This window comes from Scardinius erythrophthalmus, assembly GCF_964197995.2.
Source record: "Scardinius erythrophthalmus genome assembly, chromosome: 22".
In the NCBI taxonomy this organism is placed as follows: domain Eukaryota; kingdom Metazoa; phylum Chordata; class Actinopteri; order Cypriniformes; family Leuciscidae; genus Scardinius; species Scardinius erythrophthalmus.
Genome location: NC_138242.1, coordinates 18,516,324 through 18,537,235, shown reverse-complemented (window position 1 = coordinate 18,537,235; position 20,912 = coordinate 18,516,324). Strand labels below are relative to the sequence as shown.

Genomic DNA, 20,912 nt, shown 5'->3' with positions numbered 1-20,912 from the left:
TTCATATATATATATATATATTATATAATTTATATATTTATATATTAATATCTAAATATTATATTATATATGTAATAATAAAATATTATATATATTATATAATTTATTATAAATATATTTATATTATATATTATATATTTTTCTCCAGTTTTGTTTTGTACCGGAAGATTGTGATATGAACGGTTAAAAAAATAAATAAAATTGTACTAAAGCGCCATCTATCGGGCACAATACGTTACTAAATGACGTTCTTGAATCTAAGATCAATAAAGTATTTTCTCACTGGTCCATCAGAGATCTACTGCAATATAAAAACTGGACATAAAAAAACAAACATAAAAAACAAACACATTTGACTAACACACTACCTGCATATGCAAAATTAAGGGATCATTTAGTTATTTGTTAGTTACATATTTTTGTTGGTATTTATTCCTCTGTTCTATAAAACAATGACAACAAAGAACCTTTATACATTTCACAAAATTAAAGAAATCTGAATAAGTTTACATTATATTTTAAATGCTTCAGGCAAAGGAAGAATAACAGACCATTTGCAATAAAGGTATCAAATTGCTTTATTAACCTGTATTCAAGTTACATTAATTAAAAACTGTTTTTCTACATGAATCATTTATCTTTATTTCAAACCACATATTATATAAAACAATCATGCATATCCTTGTACAAAATATAAGATGTTTCAGTACAAGCACTGTCCTCTCCAAATATCTAGCTCTTCCACTTCCACTATTCTAAATTATCTAGTGATGCTCAACACAACCAAATTCAAGCATGCCAAATCCAAGCTTGATTAATCCGAGTAGCGACATATATTCAGGTTTTTCAGTTTCCATTCAGAGCTTTTAAATGAATGTCTACCATTGAAATTCCTAATATGTGTTTAACACTTAAAAATCATTGAATCTGTTGTCTTCAATGACGACTGTCCTCTTGGGATACGTGTCGATCTCTACAAAAATATACCGGAATTCATACTTTCCAGTCTTAGGATTCTGTCAGACAGAAGAAGCAGTTTGTTATATATTTGTCAACACTATTTTTGCACAAAACTAAAACATTTTTTTTTTTTTTTCATTGAGATGCAATGTACCTCCTTTGATTCTGAATGAACAGTTCCCCGTAATCCTGGTTCAGATCCCTCAACGTAAAATTTCAGCCGCATATACTTGATTCCATCCTTCATGTACTCTACATGACTAAAGAAAAATCTTAAAAGCATGTGTGAGGTGTAACAAAAGTTTTTATTTATTTATATTAAAAATTGTACCTGACTTGCTGCCTTCTGCCACGCCGACTGGTCTCTCCAAAGCCTTTGATAGGCTCCCCAAAAGCTCCGATTACCTTCACATACAGCAAATACCCAGTTTATTCACACGTTTAACATAGTTGGTTTGTTTATCTCCGTAGCTCATTACAAATTAATCACCATTTGCTGACCTCTGGGTGAGTTCTGCACTTCTCAAAAGCTTTTCCATAAATTTTGCTTGGACTTGAAGAGGAAAACAGCTCTTGAAAGACCACATACAGCAGTCCACCTAATAAGGATGACAATCAGATCATTTATTATACTGTTGAACATATAAACATGCATGGAAATGTCTGAGCACAGGATCTTTAATTGATCTTTGATAACAATGGCATCATCGACTAGATGTTTGAGAGAGCCGGATCATGGGCACACGTGTTTGGATCAGTGTTATTATTGTTAACTAAAAAAAAAAAAAAAAAAGGTTTTTGGTAATCGAAATAAAGCTAAAATAAAATATGAATATTAGATTAAAAACTTACATTTACAAAACTTAAAACGAGATATATATATATATATATCTGTATATCTATATGTGTGTGTGTACAGTATATATATATATATATATATATATATATATATATATATACTGTACACACACACACCTGGGCAAAAAAAGAAGAAAGTTACAAGCCCAAATTGGCTAAACACTCCACTTTTAATTGTCTTCACCACAAATTATTGGTCAGGAAATTTGCTAAATTTAAGCAAAAGCACTACTTAAAAAGCATTTATTGTCTCAGTAAAACATCAAAGACAGAATGAAGTTCCATAATAATGCTCCAGAGCGGTGTCTTCGAAAATCTGGTGAGAAATATAATAATAAATGCATCTCTACCACAGTAGAGCATTGAGGAAGAGGAGCCATTTTAGCTGCTCGTATTGGTGAGCTACTTTACTGTGAAAAGTCATTTAATGCTTTGGTGTATATTGCAGAATGGCTTGCTTCCCACAAATGAAAAGTTGTTATCTAAAGAGAAATGATCAGATATTATTTCCTGCACAAATTGCAATTCAATCAGGCTCAAGTTTTGGCCTAGTCAGAGTCCAGATTTGACCCCAATAAAGAATATTTGGTCTCACATTGAGTGGAACAACACTGACTCTTTTTCCAGTAAAAACCTGTCTGCAAGTTAACGGGGAAGGCTATTCTGTGTTACTTGATCTACAGATTTTGTACAATTCTTGCTAATTTCCTGACCACAAAATGTTTTGCCAATTTTGGCTTGGTACATTATTTTTGGCCAGGAGTGTGTGTGTGTGTGTGTGTGTGTGTGGTACCATGATGGTCCACAGTCCAGCCCTGGTTTGTATCAAATCAAACATGTCACCTGTTACACCGAGTCCAATGAGCACCACAATCAAATAAGTGAAATCTTTGCCGGCTTGTTTAACTGTTGAGGAAAGACACATAGAATCAGACAGGCACTTACTAACTAGCTATAATAAATCATGACACTAAATTCCTTTAAAAAAAATCAACCACTTCCAGCCAAAATATCATATTTACTGTAGTAGATTTGGATCTCTTTAAAAACTAGCTTTGTTTTGAGAATCTTTTCTTCATTTTAACCTACTTTTTCTAGTGACTGGTTGGCAATATCAATTTCTAACCATAATGGTATATTGACAGAAAAGATGGTTAATACGGTAATTCTCTGTAACGCACGTATATACCTTTCTGTGCAGCAGACGAGCTTGGAGGTGTGTATGAACTTCTGGAAACTGACACCTTGTCAGTGTCCTTCTGTCCATCGTTTCTTCTACAAAACCGAACTCCTGTATGAAGCGAGCGAGTGTGGTAAAATGTCCAGTTTAACCCAGAACATAGATTCGTTTGTGTCTGTACCGCTGATATCTGTTGTGGCAGTCTGGCATGCACACGTTTTAATATGTGCTGCACACATCTTGTCGTCCTTCCGATTCTGAAGAAAGAATACATCATAGTTCCTGATAGTATAAATCACCGGTCTAAGAAGTTAATCTAAAAGATACACCGTGCATCACTTTAACATGTTTTAATGATGACTTTCACACGTCTCTTGAACGTTTATTGAAGTAGAACTAGATGGCATTAGTCCTTGGCTTCACGCTTTCTGTCTTAATTTTCAAAATAAAAGTACCAATTCACGTGAAGAGGCGTCTGACTATTTCATCACTGGACATGTTCACGCCATGTCGTAATTCCCAATTCGCCTACTTATACCTCGCCCTAAAAGTATGTACTCTTTTTGTGAAGAAAAAGTACATACTTTTGAGTGTGTAGCAAAAGAGTAGGCAAGCTTTGGGACATACCACTTCGACAGATCTGTCGCGTGCATCCTGTCACCGTAAACAGCCCTGTCAATCATCTTGTCACAGTTACAACAATCCTCCATTCAGTCTAATTTAATTTCCTATCGTTTCGGAGAGAAATGTAGTTGCACGTTCATCTGTCAGTCGTGGGTCTTTCATGCGGAGACTCTCCTCATGTGTTTGCAATTTGAATATAATAATGCATTTAAAAGTTAATGGCTAAACGTATTTTTACAAAAGTTCACAATGCTGCTGCAGATGCAATATAATGTAGACAACATTGAATAAATACATTTTCGTCAGGTTAGATACTGATAATTAATCACTAAAACCCTTTTATCTAAACCTCTCTACATAACCGCCGGACTCGCGCGTCCTCCATGTCTGTAGTTTTTTAACAATTTTCACTCGTGTTTGTAGTTCTAACCGAATCCTGTCCATGATGGGATTCATGGGATAGTTCACTCAAAAATGAAAATTCTGTCATCATTTACTCACCCTCAAGTTTTTCTAAACCTGTATGCATTTCTTTATTCTGTTGAACATAAAGGATATACTTTGAAGAACATTGGTAACCAAACTGTTTCTGGTCCCTATTGACTTCTATACTTCCATGTATACAAATACCATGGAAGTCAATTGGCACCAGAAACTGTTTACCAACATTCTTCAAAATATCAAAACAGAAGAAAGAAATTCATACAGGTTTGGAACAACTTGAGGCTGAGTATCCTAAATGATGACAGAATTTTCATTTTTGGGTGAACTATCCCTTTAAGGGTGGGACAGTTTTTGAATTTCCACCTTGTGTAAGGTTTGCCATATTAAAAACATGAGCCCAACACACCAAACATTACTGTAATACTGAAGATGTTGCCTATCCATTTGAACAGTTTATATTATAATGAAAGGATGCACGACATTTTATGTAATCTGAGCCAAAAAAAACTTTTTTTTGGTAACATATGGGTGATTGGGACAGGTTGCAGTAATTGATTTAGTCTAGTGTAAGCATATTTATTACACAAGGTAGTTCATACTTTGATAATTTCATATGAAATATTTCCTTTTTCTGTTTATCATAAGAGTCCATGTTTATTTCTGTTCAACTTAATTTCTCAATGTTTACAAATTTGCCAAGTATAGGCTTATTGAGGTAAGAAGGCTTGAAGTCCTTGAAAAGTGTAATCGAATAAAGACCTTATGAAAACAAGCAAAACCTTATGTAAGGGGCAACTTACTGTTTGATGTATGCCCCGCCCACCTACATGATGTCACACTAATGAGGACATCCAATTTCGATTATGTGGTCTTACAGCTAAGGTTCAGCAAAAGAGTTTTTATTTTCACTCATTAGGTGAGAAAATAAACTGTATACTGTCCCATTTGACCTTATGTCCCAAAACCCCTCAATTCACCATTTGTTAGTATCAGAAACGTCAATATTTCATATCTTTTTTTAAATACAAAAGACTAGACCAAGTTTTATTCAGGTTTTACAATATAATCTGAACATCTGAGAGTTTCTAAAGTATATTGGAAATGCTGAAATACAACTAGGGCAACATTCTAAAGTTTATGAAACATTATTTGTCTCAATGGCAATGATGAACATTTCATTTATTTGGGGGGTAAATTAAAGTGAATAAATTAAATAGTTTACTCATGTTCGTATTTGTTTTTCTTATTTGTAATCAATGTATATATCACAGCTATTTAACACATACCTCTTTTCTAAAAACCTTTTATATAAATAGTTGATTCAGTCATACATAATAAATTCAGTCATTCATAATAAAGTTCAATGCAATGTTTGTCCAAAACAACACTTTTGTTTCACTTTATTTAAAACAATCTGTCCAGCATCAATAATGCGTTGTGTCAAATTAACAGGTTTTTGTTTCTCAAATCGTAAGGGAAATATTCTGACATTTCTTATCAGTAAGCAACTTGATACCAATTCTTTGAAAATCTTGCTCGGCACACTTAGTATATTTTACTGTATGCATAGACATGACCATAACTGACCTTAATGTTGAACATTAAGAGAACAAACATCTGAGATGCTAGTCAGATACATCTAACTAGGCAATAGTCACAGTAAAATCACTCCTGACCTGGAGGATTACAAACTACCTGTTTATCAGTTGGTTCAAGTATCTTAATATGGTTTGGCAATATTTTAAAGGTCTTGATCTATGCTTTCTGCAAAGTAAAAAGGTTATGCACCTATACTCAGGACATTACAGTTTGTATTGAAAAATAATCTGAACATTACAATCATCAAATCAGAGGAAACAAAAACATGTCTGATTCATATTCCACTGAATGAAAAATGTACATCAGCTTGTGGATTCTGTTTCAGTCCAGTGTCTGAAAAAATGTGTTTAGTCCCCAAGAGCTTCACAGTATCAGCTTTAGAACACAAGTCGGTGTCAAGATATTCCCCATCAAATTCTAAAAAATGACAAAAAAGCAAACTTGTCACTATGTTGCACCCATTCAAGTTCTTAGAGGCTGCTTCCACAAGATGTCAGTAAAGGATATGATGTGATAGCCTGTAAAGAAATGAACATACTATTAAACTTCAGATCATTAACATTCATGTTTGGGGTTATATTGGGGTCGGTAATATTTTTCAGTATTTTTGAAAAAAGTATCTCATGCTCACCAAGGCTGCATTTATTTGATCAAAAATACAATAAAAAACAGTAATCACAATTTAAAAGATCACAATATTGTTTAAAATGTAATTTATTCCTGTGATGGCAGGCTGTATTTTCAGCATCATCACTCCAGTCTTCAGTGTCACATGATCATTCTAATATCTGGATTTGGTGCTCAAAAAACATTTCTTATTATTATTAATGTTGAAAACAGTTGCTTAATATTTTTTCGTCTATTTGAAATAGAAATATTTTGTAACATAAATTTCATTACTGTCACTTTTGATCAATTCAATGCATCCTAAAAAGTCACAAACAAATCCATTAACTGAAATATTAATTTGTCATGTTGCATTTAAAGTGCATTATAGTGAGGCTGCAAGCCTAATAATTTGTACACAATGTAAAAACTTTTTTTATGCCTCACATAAAAAGCCATTTAAAACAAATAACCATAAAACATGAAAGTATATAACTTATAGAAGTAAAAAGTTGAAACAAACCTTTGTGCCTTCCACTTCAGATGACATTTTGTCTACATATAAGAAAGTGGAAATTCATCCATAATGTAAATTCATTCATTTCTCAATATCATTTATTTTCCTTTATATAGTTTAAATTCTAAAACAAAAATGTAATGACAATGAACAGACATACAGAAACACTGACAATTCATTTTAATTAGTGTGATGACTAAAAATAAAATCAGGGACATTTACCATAGTGTGTGTGTGTGTGTGTGTGTGTGTGTGTGTGTGTGTGTAAGAGAGAGAGAGAAAGAAAGAGAAAGAGAATGAGATGTTTTGAGGTCTCGGGGTTTTATAATGCTCTTTTCATCACACATCTGATATTCACTGCAGGTTAATGGATCACATAAACAAAAGAATGAAAAATAAACTTAAGATTTATAATTACTAATGTCATTATTTATAATAATAGTTTATTGTTCTTTGACAGAGCTTGTGTTGATGATTCGGCATCTACAAAAGTTTGAACACAGTTAACATACAAAGTTTGTGTGCTACTAAAATGTAGCAAATGTTAACTTACTGTCATCCTTCATTCGTCCTAAACATCAGCAACTGAAAGTGTTTACAGTATTAAAAAAAGTATTTATGTAAATGAAAGATCCCATATTGAATCATACTTTAGATCTTATAACTCTGATGATTTTAGCATGCAGTTAGTAAGTATAGCAGTAAACTATAGGGGAAGGGTATAGTGTCATTCCATTTGCTTTAATATATATATTTTGTAATTAAACCTATCAACAATAAATTAGTCTTGGGTTTGATGCTGTACCTAAATGCACAGTCACTCATTTAAAAATGATAAAGGAAATATGCATGCAAATCCTAACATTAAAGTGTCTTTCAGACAATTATGTGGATAGAAAGTGTTTGCTAAAAGTCACAAATACCCAATGTCTTAAAAGCATTTTAACAAATATAAAGACGTTTGGTGGCAAAACATGACAATAAAATGCATGCACTAACAGTCCTGAAAGCACTGATTCACATTTATTCATGTAAATGAACAAACTTTCATGTAATGTTCTGCAATCCTAAATAAGTAACCTTAAAAAAAAACTAAATTAGGAGCTACATGTTAAAGCGATTTCAACACAGTCACTTCCTTTGTTACTGAATCCATGTCCTCCTTTACATCTGCAGGTTGTTTTGATAAATTTGTCTTTAAAATGTCCATGTTATTATCATGCTGGTGTATATCTCCGGTCCACATTTTCATATTTCATTGAAGCCCGTTCGTACTGATCCAGGATTGCACTATTTTCAAGAAGTCTACACGATGGAGACAATGCATGATGGAAGATGAGAAAAACACAGCATTGCACATTACAGTACGACACACACAAAATCATTTGCAAAGCACAAACAACAAAATCACCATTAATATGAAAAAAAATGCTGCTTTTTGTTGATCATCAAGACTGTCAAAAACTTCATGTATTTAACACATCAAAGTATATCACATTATCAGTAAAAATGCATTTATAGGTAAGTGATGTGTGTTTCTTTAATTTAAAGCTATCATAAATTAAAGACATTTTTTAAATGGATATTTCCCCACCCTCATGTTGTTTCAAACTTCCTTTCTGTGTAATACAAAAAGGTGAGTTTTTTTTTTTTTTACTTAAAAAATGTATTGGCATAAAGCTTATTTCTTGTTTTCTGATAATTTTTGAGTCTTATTTGATTATAGAACTGCTTGCAAATATATTCATCCTTTATTTTCTGTGTTTGTTTCAACCACTTGCTGACACCAACAAACAGAAAAAAAATTTCAGTACTAAAATTAAATAACTTAAATAATTAAAGCTATATAGAAATATTTATTATTAATATTAAAAATATTATAATTATTATAAAACAAAACCACAACAAAATTATTAGAACTTGTAAAAAGAAAAATGTAAAATAAAAGCTAATTCAAAATAATAAATATACTATAGGTAAAACTTTAAGTCTAATTTGTTAACATTAGTTAATGTAATACGAATGAGCAACTTATTTATACAGCATTTATTAACCTATGTTAATGTTAGTTTAAAAAAAATCATATTCATGTTAGTTCACAGTGCATTTACCATGTTTCCCATATGCAAAGTACGTTTCATATGTGTTTTTGCACATGCAAAATTCATGTTGTTCTTAGTTCATGTTAACTAATATAGTTAACAAACTTGTAAAGTGTTACCCGATAATAATATATAAATTATACTAAATTAATACTGGTCAATTATACATTATTTGCCAAGCCAGCATATTATTATTATTTTTAAACTCACCTTTGTGTGTTTCACTTGAAAAAAGTAAGGGTGAGGTTTTTGTCAACAGGTTTTTGTTTGTTTTTAATTTTCTTTAAAGTATTTTTTTCTATTTTTGTTCACAAACTGCAATTTCCTCTCAGTGGGGTTGAATAATGGCTCAAAGTGTATGCAAGACAATCATGGATGACCCTCAACAAAGTGATGTGCTTCAGCTGACCCATACTTTTTGACACCTTGTCAGGAGTTGAATTTGCCAAAACAAAAAAAGAAAGAAAACATGACAAGCAACATATAAAAGGACCTCACCAATAAGCAAGATGGTCATATGTCCTATGATGACCATCTCAATGGCAATGATGAAGGGTTATTATGACAAAACACAAAATAAATAGTACAGGAAAGAAAAAAAAAAAAAAAACACGACACTGACTCACAGACACTGACTAGACAAACATTTAAATACATACAATTGAGTGTGTTTAAAGAGTCTTACCTTCAGATTGTCTGTTACACCCTAGTTGTGTTGTACTCAGATTCATGTTTGTTTAGAGACCCAATGAGGCAGAACCTGGAATATCATTGCTTGTATGTTTAATGGTATTTTTTGCATAAGGAATTATAATGCACATTTCATTTGTTTGGGGTCTAGTTCTTAAAATTGTTTCATAAACCCTGTCATTTTCATTAAGTCAAGAATACACACTACTGCTTGGGGTCGGAAATATATTTTGTTATATTTTGTAGAAGTCTCTTATGCTCACCAAGGCAATTTTGCATTTGATCAAAAATATAGTAAAAACATTATTATTGTGAAATATTACTTATAATAGTTGTTTTTTCTATTTTAATATATTTTAAAATGTAATTTATTCCTGTGATGGCAAAACTGAATTTTCAGCATCATTACTTCAGTCTTCAGTGTCACATGATCCTTCAAAAATCATTCTAATAAGCTTATTTGGTGCTCAAGAAACATTTCTTATTATTATCAATGTTGAAAACAGTTATGCTGCTTAATAATTATGTGGAAATGCGATACATTTTATTTCAGGATTCTTTGTTAAATATAAAGAACAGCATATATTTGAAATAGAAATAACATTACAATGTCTTTACTGTCACTTTTGATCAAATGAAAGAATGCTTGCTGAATAACTTTTAAAAAATATATATATTACTGACCCCAAACTTCTCAACAATAGTCTACATAAAGTCTCAGGTTACGACTATAACCATGGTTCCCTGAGAAGAGGAACTAGACACTGCGCCATTAAGTTGATGCTATGGTAACACTTCTCGTGAGCCGGAGTCTGATTCATGTGAATGTTACGTAGCAATTTTGATTGGCTACCACAGTCAGGTGACGTCACAGGCATGCCAGCTGAGTATATATAGGTGCCAAGAAAAAACTTTATCAGCCTAATTTTTCTGAAGGAAGCCGTACAGGCATGCCGAAAGCATGGCAACACGACGCAGTGTCTCATTCCCCTTCTCAGGGAACCATGGTTACAGTCGTAACCTGAGATACTCCCTTCCAAAGTGGAACTCTACACTGCGTAATGGAGTTCACGCTATAGGAACGAAATACCCACTATACCATACTGCCCAAATGCCTGCTCACTGTACAGTTAAATCATTAGTGAACTAAGCCGTAGCCAAAGATTGCCATTTAGCGCACCTAGCGACCCAGAACTTACAGCCTGAGGCAATATCCGCAGCTCATTATCCCCCATATTATATGATCTATGCCGGGGTAGAACTGAATAGGTAGATCGTAGCCTCACTGCGTCTGCAACCAAAGAGGAGGGGCAGACTAGAGAACTGCCACCTGGACCCTCAGCCATAGTTCCAGAGGGACCACCTCCTGCCAGAGAAGAATTATTAAGCATCCATTCCAAAGGACCAGTAAAGGCCTCAGGAGAGAACACCATTCTCTCAAATTCCTGCTCTACCCAAGAAACATGGCAATGTTCTTCAGGGAGATCTAGTGAAAGACCATTGGGATGGAGCATCACATCCAGTTCCACCCCCTTGCTCTCTATCACCGATCATCACAGGGGCGTGACTGCCCAACCTCTTACAGCAACTTACAGTAGCGTCTGGAATACTGTCTGTATTCCAGAGCGGCTCTCTCACACTGTATGACGTGACAGACAACTAGTTGTCCAGTCTGGTTCCATTCATACAGCGCAGGTTTTCCGAGAACATGTTGTAAATCGTGAAAATTTACAGATGAGTTCTGTTATAGAATGCAGTTGTCACTCTAATAACTAAATAACTGAACTCTGTGTGAACGTAACCGTATTAAGGACTCAAATACAGGACAGACAACAGTATTCTTTTGCTGCGTGAACTAGTAAGAATAAGAGAACTAGTTGACTGAAAGTCGTCTGAATATTACCTCTCCTACCGGAGAAGCCACTGAGAGAGTGAAGCGCATTCCTACAGTTCCATCAAACAACTGAGTCCACTTGTATACTCTGTCCCAATACTCCTTGTGAACCGTTAACATGCTAACATAGTCCCCTGCTATGTCCCCACTTATAACCTCCAGGTATAAACTGGAGGGGCATCAAATGAAGGAGTGACGCAGAAGTGGAATTCTCCTTACTGTCCTGCCCATCCATATATGGGAATGGCTTTATCACGACTTCGATGGCAAGGCTGGAGCCTTCAATGAGGACGCCACACCGCGGACAAGATAGCTCACAAGCGACTCCTCAACCTGGGGCATCCCAATCCATGTTCATCCAGCCCCTTAATGTTGGCATAACTGTTCATTACGAGCCGAAAACGGCTTCCCCCACGATCTCGCTATCTCAGTGTGGAGATTGGGGAGGAAATGAAGGCTTACTGGAGCGGGAAGCTTATGACCCGCAAGGAATCGCTCATCCAGCCTTCTTGGGGCAGATTCCTTTTTTCTCCACAGATCTATCTAATTTTAACTTGGCCGTGGAGCAGGTCATTACGTCGACCAGCTCCTCGTTTGTGGGGGTGAGGAAGGAAACAGACTCACTCAAAACATCCGCCTCAACTCCCATTACATAGTTCCTCAGGACTAGATCAGGCCAATAGCATGCTCTTCGCCAGATCGGAAGAGGCCGCCGAGTGGGCTTCCGGATGAAGAGCTAGGAGACAAAGAAGCTGATGACATTCTTTCTAGGCACCCTTGTATGCCAGCGCATTTGTGACGTCACCTGACTGCGCTATCCAATCAAAATTGTTCCGTAACACACCGGCTCACGAGGACCGTTCCCATAGCATCAACTCCATGACACAGTGTAGAGTTCCACTGCGAAAGGGAAGCTTGTTAAAACAGAAACCTTTTTGATAATTTCACATATATTCTCCCTGAAAACGGACCTACAAAAGGTTGTTTATTTCTCAGCTCCATCTTAATATAGCATGTCTTTAGCTGAACATTAAAATTTAGAAGTGTCAGCCTTACTGCAGGCATTTTCTTAATGCATCTTCTGCATTTCTACAGCTTTTACAAACTCAGCTCTGACTGTGATGCTGTCTCAGTGACAAAAAAGAGAATATCAAAGCAAAAAAAAAAAAAAAAAAAAAAAAAAAGAAAAAGATAAGATAGCTAAATCAAACAAACAATGAGAAGCTGATTAGAGGAGCTAAAGAGGAATAAAAATGAAAGTGGGAGTAAATCCTTCCAAAATGTGCATTATGATGAATTTGTATCATCAAAAATCAATGGATACTGACCGCTGCACTGCTTTCTCGTGTCTGGACAGCCTGTGGCTAGTGGTGGGCACTTCCTCCAGGTCATCATCTAGGTCACAGGCATCTGCGGCATCTTGTGAGTAGGTGTGTCTCATTACCAGAATGTTCCTGCGGTTGGTTTGGGGAGGAAGCGGCCGCATGGGTTGTGGTGGGAGGTCCGTCAGGATGGCCGCCGCCGCCTCGCGGGCGCTCAGGTTGGTGCGGCTGCCCTTGTTGCTGGCCAACTGCGTGGAACCGCAGTGATGCTCGTGGACACAGCGCGAGGAGGCGCTCCGCAGCTTGTGGTAGCTCTCAAAGTCCTCGGCCAGCTCGGCCAGGTCCGCGGATGTGGCCGCCGCGCTGCGGAGAGTGCACAGTTCATAATGCGGTGGCTCCTGGAACACCTCTTGGAACATGGTGGGGTCAAAGTCTTCCCGCCTCAGGATGTACTTCTTCCGTGGCTGCTTGATTTGAACGATCACAGATATGACAAGTAGGATCAGTACGATGCAGCACGTCACGCCGATGATGGTGCCGTTGGTGTTATTGAGGTTGTCCAGGATGTTGGCTTTCCTCTTTTCTGCAAAACACAACAAGAAGCATAATAAATGATTACTGCAGGCATGCAATGTCACCGTGGGTTACCTTCTGTTGAAACAGTTGTATCAAAGAGATTACAAACAGCACACAGAAGTAGTAAATCATTATAATGGGAGAGTGTTGACATTTATGTAGCACAGTGAGCGTATAACATCTGCGCTGGCTTTGGTTCAGAGGAGAGAAGCATTTGCATTCAGATGTGCAGACAACCCCCAAACTAAGGCATTAAGATATTTTTCAAAATGAAATAATTTGTCTTTTATAATATCATTGTACCAAAGCCAAAATAAATTATTTCAATATTATCTGCATGGTCTTTGTATATATACAATTTTTCATTATTCATCTTGGTCTGGGGAAAATAATAAGCATTGTATTATAAAGTTGATTTAAATGATATGATTTTATGTAAAAAAAAATCGATTTTATTTTTATTACTGTTTAAAACTAAGGCTAAATACAATAATTTCGATTAATATCTTGATTTACAATTGAATTTAGAAAGCAAAATGAAACAAGCCTACTTTAGTAAATGTGTTAAAGAAATGTGTTAAACACATTTAATTAATATCTGAAGATAACAAGGAGAATCCTAAAAAATAAGTAAAAAAAAAAAAAAAAAAATCAGTGGACCCCCAATATGAATATTATTCAACTAACTTGAGTATTACATCAATTAAATACTACATTTAATTGGTAATAACTGATAAATTGAGTTTGATGTCAAAGATGTTTTAGACAAAATGTCAAAGTTTAAGGCCTTTTTTAAAACAATTTTCAATATTTCTCTAGTACTGTGGAAAACAAGCTGAGCAAAAACAATTCTCTATGGAGGATCCCAGCAGCATTTTTATCAACTTTCAGTTAATTTAGCTTGGACAGCTTATGTGAAATATAAGCACGATATAGCTGAACTGCACTTATTCAAATTCAGCCACAGCCACAGTCATTCACATATACAAATGAATTTCTAGTGGCCTGCTCATTTTTCCCAGCAGCAGCATTACAGTGCAAAATCAATCAATGAACCCTAGTGCCAAATTTTGAAGGCTTTATAACAAGGTATTTTTTTAACAGCTGTGGGTTCGTGAAGATATATTTGATTGACTAGCTATAAAACATGAACAAAAAGGGGACAAATTTTAAGACAATTCTTCTCCTCAAGTATTGATCATCATTTAGAGAAAAACGAGGGCGACTCGTAAACCACTCAAGATTTGAGAGGATATTTAAAAAAATGTACAATTTACCTTTGCAGTGGTTCTCGTCCCAAGGGTAGACGCAGTTCTGGATTCCGTTGCACACCAGCGTGTTGTTGATACACATGTTACTGTGGCAAAAGAAAGTATCTGCCTCACAGGGAGCTGATGAGAGGGAAAAATGGATAATGCTAATGTCATATTACACGTCATTTCTTCCTGCTAATAAGACGCTGTCTATAATCTTATCTCACAAATCACACTGGATGTCTATCTGACTGTGTCTGTGCATCAATACAGTTCAAATTTAGAAACCCATTACTCAAACCAACCAAATCAAATTCTGTTGCCTTCTGCTATGCATGAATTTTAATACAGCTCTTCAAATATGCATGGAAACAAGTCCATGTCTGTAGAAGCATGAACAGATATTTTGTAATATTTCTATTAATTATTATTCTGGTTTTACCTCAAGAAAGAGTCGATATATGCATATACAGTGAATAAAATTCTGTTTAAATTAGGCCTATGGATAAAAATGTATTCAATAATTTCACAAGTTTCTACTTGCCAAGATGTGATGATGATAACTAATGCAGACACAAACTGCAAGTACTTTAATATTTCCAAAAGCACTAATATCATTCAAGATCAAAGAAGATTAATCCATTATTTGTGTGAAAAATATATTAGGGAGGGTGTTTGAGCTGTCTCCATTTGAGCTGAAAAAAGAATGAACGTCTCAGCTGAAATTATAAAATGATAAATGAGAAAGTACGCATGAAGACAACCTCTCATAACATTTACAACATCACTATCTGAAGGCTCATTTAAAGCCAAGGTGACTTGCAGAAGGGGCGGGGCTTCAGTCTCAATCACCTCGCGTGCAACACGCCCACCAATGTGAGGCCAGTTTCCACATACCTCGCTTAACATTTTGCAGGACATAGATCACCTAGTTCGTACAAAAAAAAAAACTTAAAATAGCAGCTTCAAGGTTGACTGAATGTACCTTGAGGATTTATTAATGACAGTATTCTCGACCTGTTCCCAGGTGAGAAATAACAACGTAAATTAGGATGACTCATCATTCCAGAAGTGTCGTCCTCACGACTCTCGCCCTCACGTTCAGATACAGTTCCACTTCCAAGCACAAGGTGGCGCTGCAGCCCTGTATTTCTCCTAAATAAGGCACTAAAAGAGACTGGACTTCCTTTCTTGGATGGGATCCCATTGACTTCCATAATATAGGAAAAAAATCCCTATGGAAGTCAATGGGGTCCCATCCACTGTTTGGCTACCCATATTCTTTAAAATATCTTGTGTTCAGCAGAAAGAAATTCATACAGGTTTGGAACAACTTGAGGGTGAGTAAATGATGACAGAATTTTCATTTTTGGGTGAACTATCCCTTTAAAAGGCGCTTCAACCTCCTAGAAATTATTTTCCAGAGACCTTACAATAAAAGTGATAATACTTTACAATGCGACCTCATTTGTTAAGATTAGTTAATGCATTGGCAAAAATGAACCATCATTTAGCAATATATTTTTACAGCATTTATTAATATGTTAATGTTATAGATCATAAAAAATACCATTCTTCATTGTTTGTTCATGTTAGTTTACAGTGCGATAAATGATAGCGTTTGTTCATTGGTAGTTCATGTTAACTAATGTACTGTATGTTAACAAATGAAACCTTAATGTAAAGTGGCTGTTTATGAATAAACCAGAGCATGAATTACACAATCTTACAAAATAACAATGCGGACAGGTCTTAACTTGCTAAAAAATAAAGGTCCTGCACAATATATAGGCCTATATATATATTGAACGATATACTGTATATATATTGATGTTCTAAATAAAACAAAGATTACTGAAATATGTTTTAGAAGAAAAATACTTTTTCCATCTTGCAACTTCAATATGTCATGTTCAATTCAATGTTACTTGTGTTTCTTAATTACTTAATTAATTTTCTAGCAATTTCTGAGTGAATCCAACATCATTTTTCATTCATTCAGTGTGTTATCAGATTGAAAGGCCCTCAAATATGTTGAATTAGTCATATATGCAAGAATCTGGTTGTAAAAAAAGTTGAAACCGCTCAGTCACTCATCTAAAAACATACTTTGCTTCTGTAGTAGAGCAAACACAGACGGTTTCACTTATTTAAAGGTATGCCGGGCAAGACTATTTTCAGTGGATGGTGGTTTCCCCCGTTCAGCTGCTGAGGATAGCAAACCAGAGGGAGAAAGCGAGTGCATAAGTAAGTGCCTGGGCAAGTTATGCAGGGGTGTTACCCGGGCAACCGCACATCCTGTGTTCATTCACTGGATAGGGCTGCACAAAAGACACTAGGCTCCTACACAAATCCACCTATCGCCATTCACCAAGACTGACGCAGACGCACAGCTGCATCTTTCTATCTCAGAAAGAGCACTATGTGTTTTCTGCACCCTCAAGGGCCTCAGAACCAAAACCACAGACTCATTCCCTCAACCATTCTTCTCCCGCATGCTTCAGGATATCCGCCTCTCTCTTTAAACGCACAGTAATGTCCATTAAAGCCCCGCAATCAATCAGAAGAGGTGGAAGCTGTGCTGCTATATGCTGCTGTCTGGAATTGCTCATTTACTATTTTCAGCGCCAGGGGTTTTTAAACTTGTTGATGCCAAGGAAGGACCCTCAAATAAGACGATTCCCTTGCAAAGAACAACTTTGATAAAATAGAAAGAAGGCTATATATTTTTCATGTAAAAAGGAACTTTTATATTGTGTGACAAAGAAATATTGTGATAGTAAAAAGAAAACACACATATATATATATAGGCCTATATATTAAAATATTTATTTTAATACAATAAATATCTTTACATGCATTCAAATATATATATATATATATATATATATATATATATATATATATATATATATATGTTTTCTTTTTACTATATATATATATATATATGAAGACTTCAGATGCAAAAGCCTCTAAGTGCCATCTGAAATATTCTTCTAAAATTATCATTTTTATAAAGCTTGTATGTTTATGTTCAGTTATTTCACTTTAATGGCAATGAAAATGACCTATTGTCATTAAAGTGAAATTACTGAACCTAAATATACGAGCTTGATAAAAATGTAAATAAATTATATATAAAGTGTATTTATTTTACTAATTTTTTTGTGGAATCCCAGCACCCCATAGCCCTAACTGCCTTAACCAAAATGTATAATTGTGGCTTGTTTTGGCCTTTACATTCCTCTGTGCATTGAATTATGGGTACAGTGTCGTGAATGCACATCAGTTGACCTCTAAATCCTAGTGCATTATGAGTACAAAAAAAACCTGAACTATGGGAATAGCAGTATAAAATGAAATACACTACAAAATGAAAAGCAGTATATATGTATTTTTAGTGCTGGGAAAGTTACACAAATTTCATAATTTTATTCTATTTAGCATTTGTTTATATATACTTATATATAAATTATACTGCTACAGTAGGCTATATACACTCATTTTTCTGTGCAAAATAAGGATGTTGGATCATTTCCTTTTAATCTTTTACCCATCAGCATCGGCACGGCAAGACAAATGGCGATGGGGCGTCACAGGAACGGTGTTGAGACCATTACAAAGAAAGCCGTTTGATGCCGGCAATGTGCACCAATGATGAGTGTGCTACCAGCTAAACATTAAACTCACATTTTATCACCCTATATTCACTTTCTCTCTCTCAGCACTTCCTCTCATAACCAGATACTCAATCTTTATCGCTCCTCTTCTGTCCCACAATACTTCATCCTCTTTTAGAGCACCCATCCTTCAAGTTCCTTCTTTTCTCTCTCTCTCCTCCCCCATTACGCTTTATAGTTTCTGAAGCTGCTAGCGCTGCCACCCGGAGAGATGTGACTGTAACTGCGCAGGACCACCAATTCAAAGACGCCCAGGTGGTGGGGCACCACCGCAGAACCCATGTTTCCTATAAAACGCTCTGTCCCAGCAGGAACAGCTTATCCCTTAAATGAATAATCCTGTTATTATGTGCAGCTGTGGTCTCCCATGTAGCCCGTGGTTTTATAAAGGCTACTTAGCAGAGGGAACAGGGGAAGTGATCGTTATGTTCAGCATGGGAAGGTATGCAACTGATTTTACAGGGCTACAGTGTAATGCAATGTAATGTAGAATTTAAATATCAAATAGTTCATGTGCCTCAATTCGAACGAGAATGTATTACACCATGTGTCCTTGCTTTATTAGAAAAGACTTTGTGTGAGTTAAAGGGATAGATACAAACTCTGTCATCATTTACTTACCATCATGTAATTCCAAAACCTGTGTGAATTTTCTGTGGAACATAAAAGAAGATAATTTGAGAAGCGTTCTTTGTGCTTACAATAGAAGTCAATGGTAACCAAAATGGTTTGGTCACCAACATTCTTCAAAATATCTTCTTTTGTGTTCTGCTGAAGAAAGACAGTCTTACCAGTTTGGAATGACATGATGGCGAGTAAATTATTACAGAATTTTTATTTTTAGGTGAACTATCCCTTTAAACTACAATTTTTGTTGATGAACAACATGGCTGTGGGGGTCCACCACCTTCTAACCAGCAAAAAGTATACCAGCACCAGTATAAACGCCAGTATAAACCAGTTTGCTGGTATGTTCAGCAGGGTTATGAGAGATTTATTGTGTGTTTGAGGCTGAAATCTCTGGCAGGATATGACCAGCTAAATAAATGGCCCGTGTTTCTTAATGGACACATGGATGAGCTGTTTTCATTTCCTAAGTCCTGCTCAGTTTAGCGTTCTGTCAGGTATGAATGTGCTGGTGAAAATGAGAGTGGGAGAACATTTTTGCTAAGTGTGTGTTCATAAAACAGGGAATAAATACAGAAGTATTAGATGTCAGTGCTTGTCAAATTTTGTACAAACATGTACACAAGGGTGTAAAACCCATACTTGCTGTGAGGCGAGATGGGTTTCATGAAAATTGTCAAGAAATGTTAAGGTCTTATTTCAACCCAAAACCAAAGGGAATATACAGTATATATATACAGAATATTAGGGGTTGAATGACTTCAGATTCTACGCCGACTAGTCACTGATGTCATTAATGAACAAATAAGCCTGAACCTCGAGCTGAGACTCGAACACGGGTCGCCTTGTGCACAACTATGACACAGCGCTGCCCACAAAGCTATTGCTCCTAAAGAACAGCTTATTTTTATTCGTTATTTTGTCTTTGGGTCTGGTATTTCTCACAGATTTCTGCTCAACCGATTTTCCTTTCACGATAATTTAAAACTCTCCTGATATTAGAGTTACAATTAAGAAAAATAAAACAAAGCATATTTCGCTACCTTTTGGAGCTTGGAAGAGTTCAGTTTGAGTAGATGTTTCATACCATCATCCCTGTCCTTGTTAGAGCTCATTTCCCAGTACATTCAGCATCTGGCTCAAATTTGTGATCTCAAAAGTATTCTCAAAACTATCATTTTCATTATCATCTTAAAAATCAGTATTTTGATCACTGACAGCTTCTTCACCAGATCCACCATCAAGTGACAGTAACACTAATATTTGATTGTGTTCAGTTCTCGCTCTGCAGTAAATCGCTGAACCATTTCAAGGTTTGCTGAATATACTTACTATTCTTTTATTTTCTGCCTGCAGTAACTATGAGTGAAACGTCACTTCATCATTGTGTATCAGACATTGCCATCTTGTGGAATAAAGGTGAATTGCACTTATTCAGTCATCAAAGATTCAATTATTCTTGTGCAGATAAAATATACTTACACTGTTACACACCTCGGGTCGTTAGCGACCCTATATAGTTTTTCACAAAAAATGAAAGGGAAAACAGGCATTCTTTTATACTTATTTTATTTTCTTGTTATATTGTTTGTAATGAATTGATTGAGGAAAACTAAGAAGGTTGATGTTTTAAAAAATGAATGAGGAAGAAGGTGGTGAATGAAGTCCCGGGTCACTTGAGACCTGAGGTATGCATTTAAAGGGGTTTAAAATGGCTTACCTCAAGGGTCCATTTTGGGCCCAAAGTTGTTTAACATGTACATAAACGACATTTGTAAAACATCTCAAATACTTAGATTCATCTTGTTTGCAGATGATACAAATATCTTTGCATCAGGAGACGATTTACATCAACTGTGTCAAATTGTTACTTTGGAACTTAAACGTGTTAATATGTGGTTCAAACAAAACAAATTATCACTAAATTTGAGTAAAAGTAAAATGATGATATTTGGCAACTGTAATTCTAATGCTCAGGAA

The 20,912-nt window shown here is 35.4% G+C and overlaps 2 protein-coding genes across 2 annotated transcripts in view; both read right to left on the bottom strand.

Annotated features, from left to right (window-relative positions):
* Window positions 1-556: 556 nt before the first annotated feature.
* Window positions 557-3,505, bottom strand: timm21 (translocase of inner mitochondrial membrane 21). Its single transcript, XM_081352473.1, has 6 exons — window positions 3,008-3,505; window positions 2,662-2,724; window positions 1,462-1,559; window positions 1,292-1,365; window positions 1,115-1,220; window positions 557-1,016 (listed from the first exon to the last, which is right to left on the bottom strand). The coding sequence occupies exons 1-6, from the start codon at window positions 3,273-3,275 to the stop codon at window positions 912-914; spliced, it is 714 nt and encodes a 237-aa protein (XP_081208599.1). The 5' UTR covers window positions 3,276-3,505; the 3' UTR covers window positions 557-911.
* A 4,279-nt stretch (window positions 3,506-7,784) lies between these two features.
* Window positions 7,785-20,912, bottom strand: part of neto1l (neuropilin (NRP) and tolloid (TLL)-like 1, like) — a gene marked incomplete at its 5' end in the record, with an annotated part of 116,621 nt that continues 103,493 nt past the window's right edge. Inside the window, 4 exons of the mRNA XM_081352588.1 lie at window positions 7,785-8,093; window positions 9,576-9,650; window positions 12,803-13,379; window positions 14,650-14,763. Coding sequence (XP_081208714.1) covers window positions 9,590-9,650; window positions 12,803-13,379; window positions 14,650-14,763 — 752 coding nt within the window. The 3' untranslated portion in view covers window positions 7,785-8,093; window positions 9,576-9,589. The remainder of the gene's footprint in view (window positions 8,094-9,575; window positions 9,651-12,802; window positions 13,380-14,649; window positions 14,764-20,912) is intronic.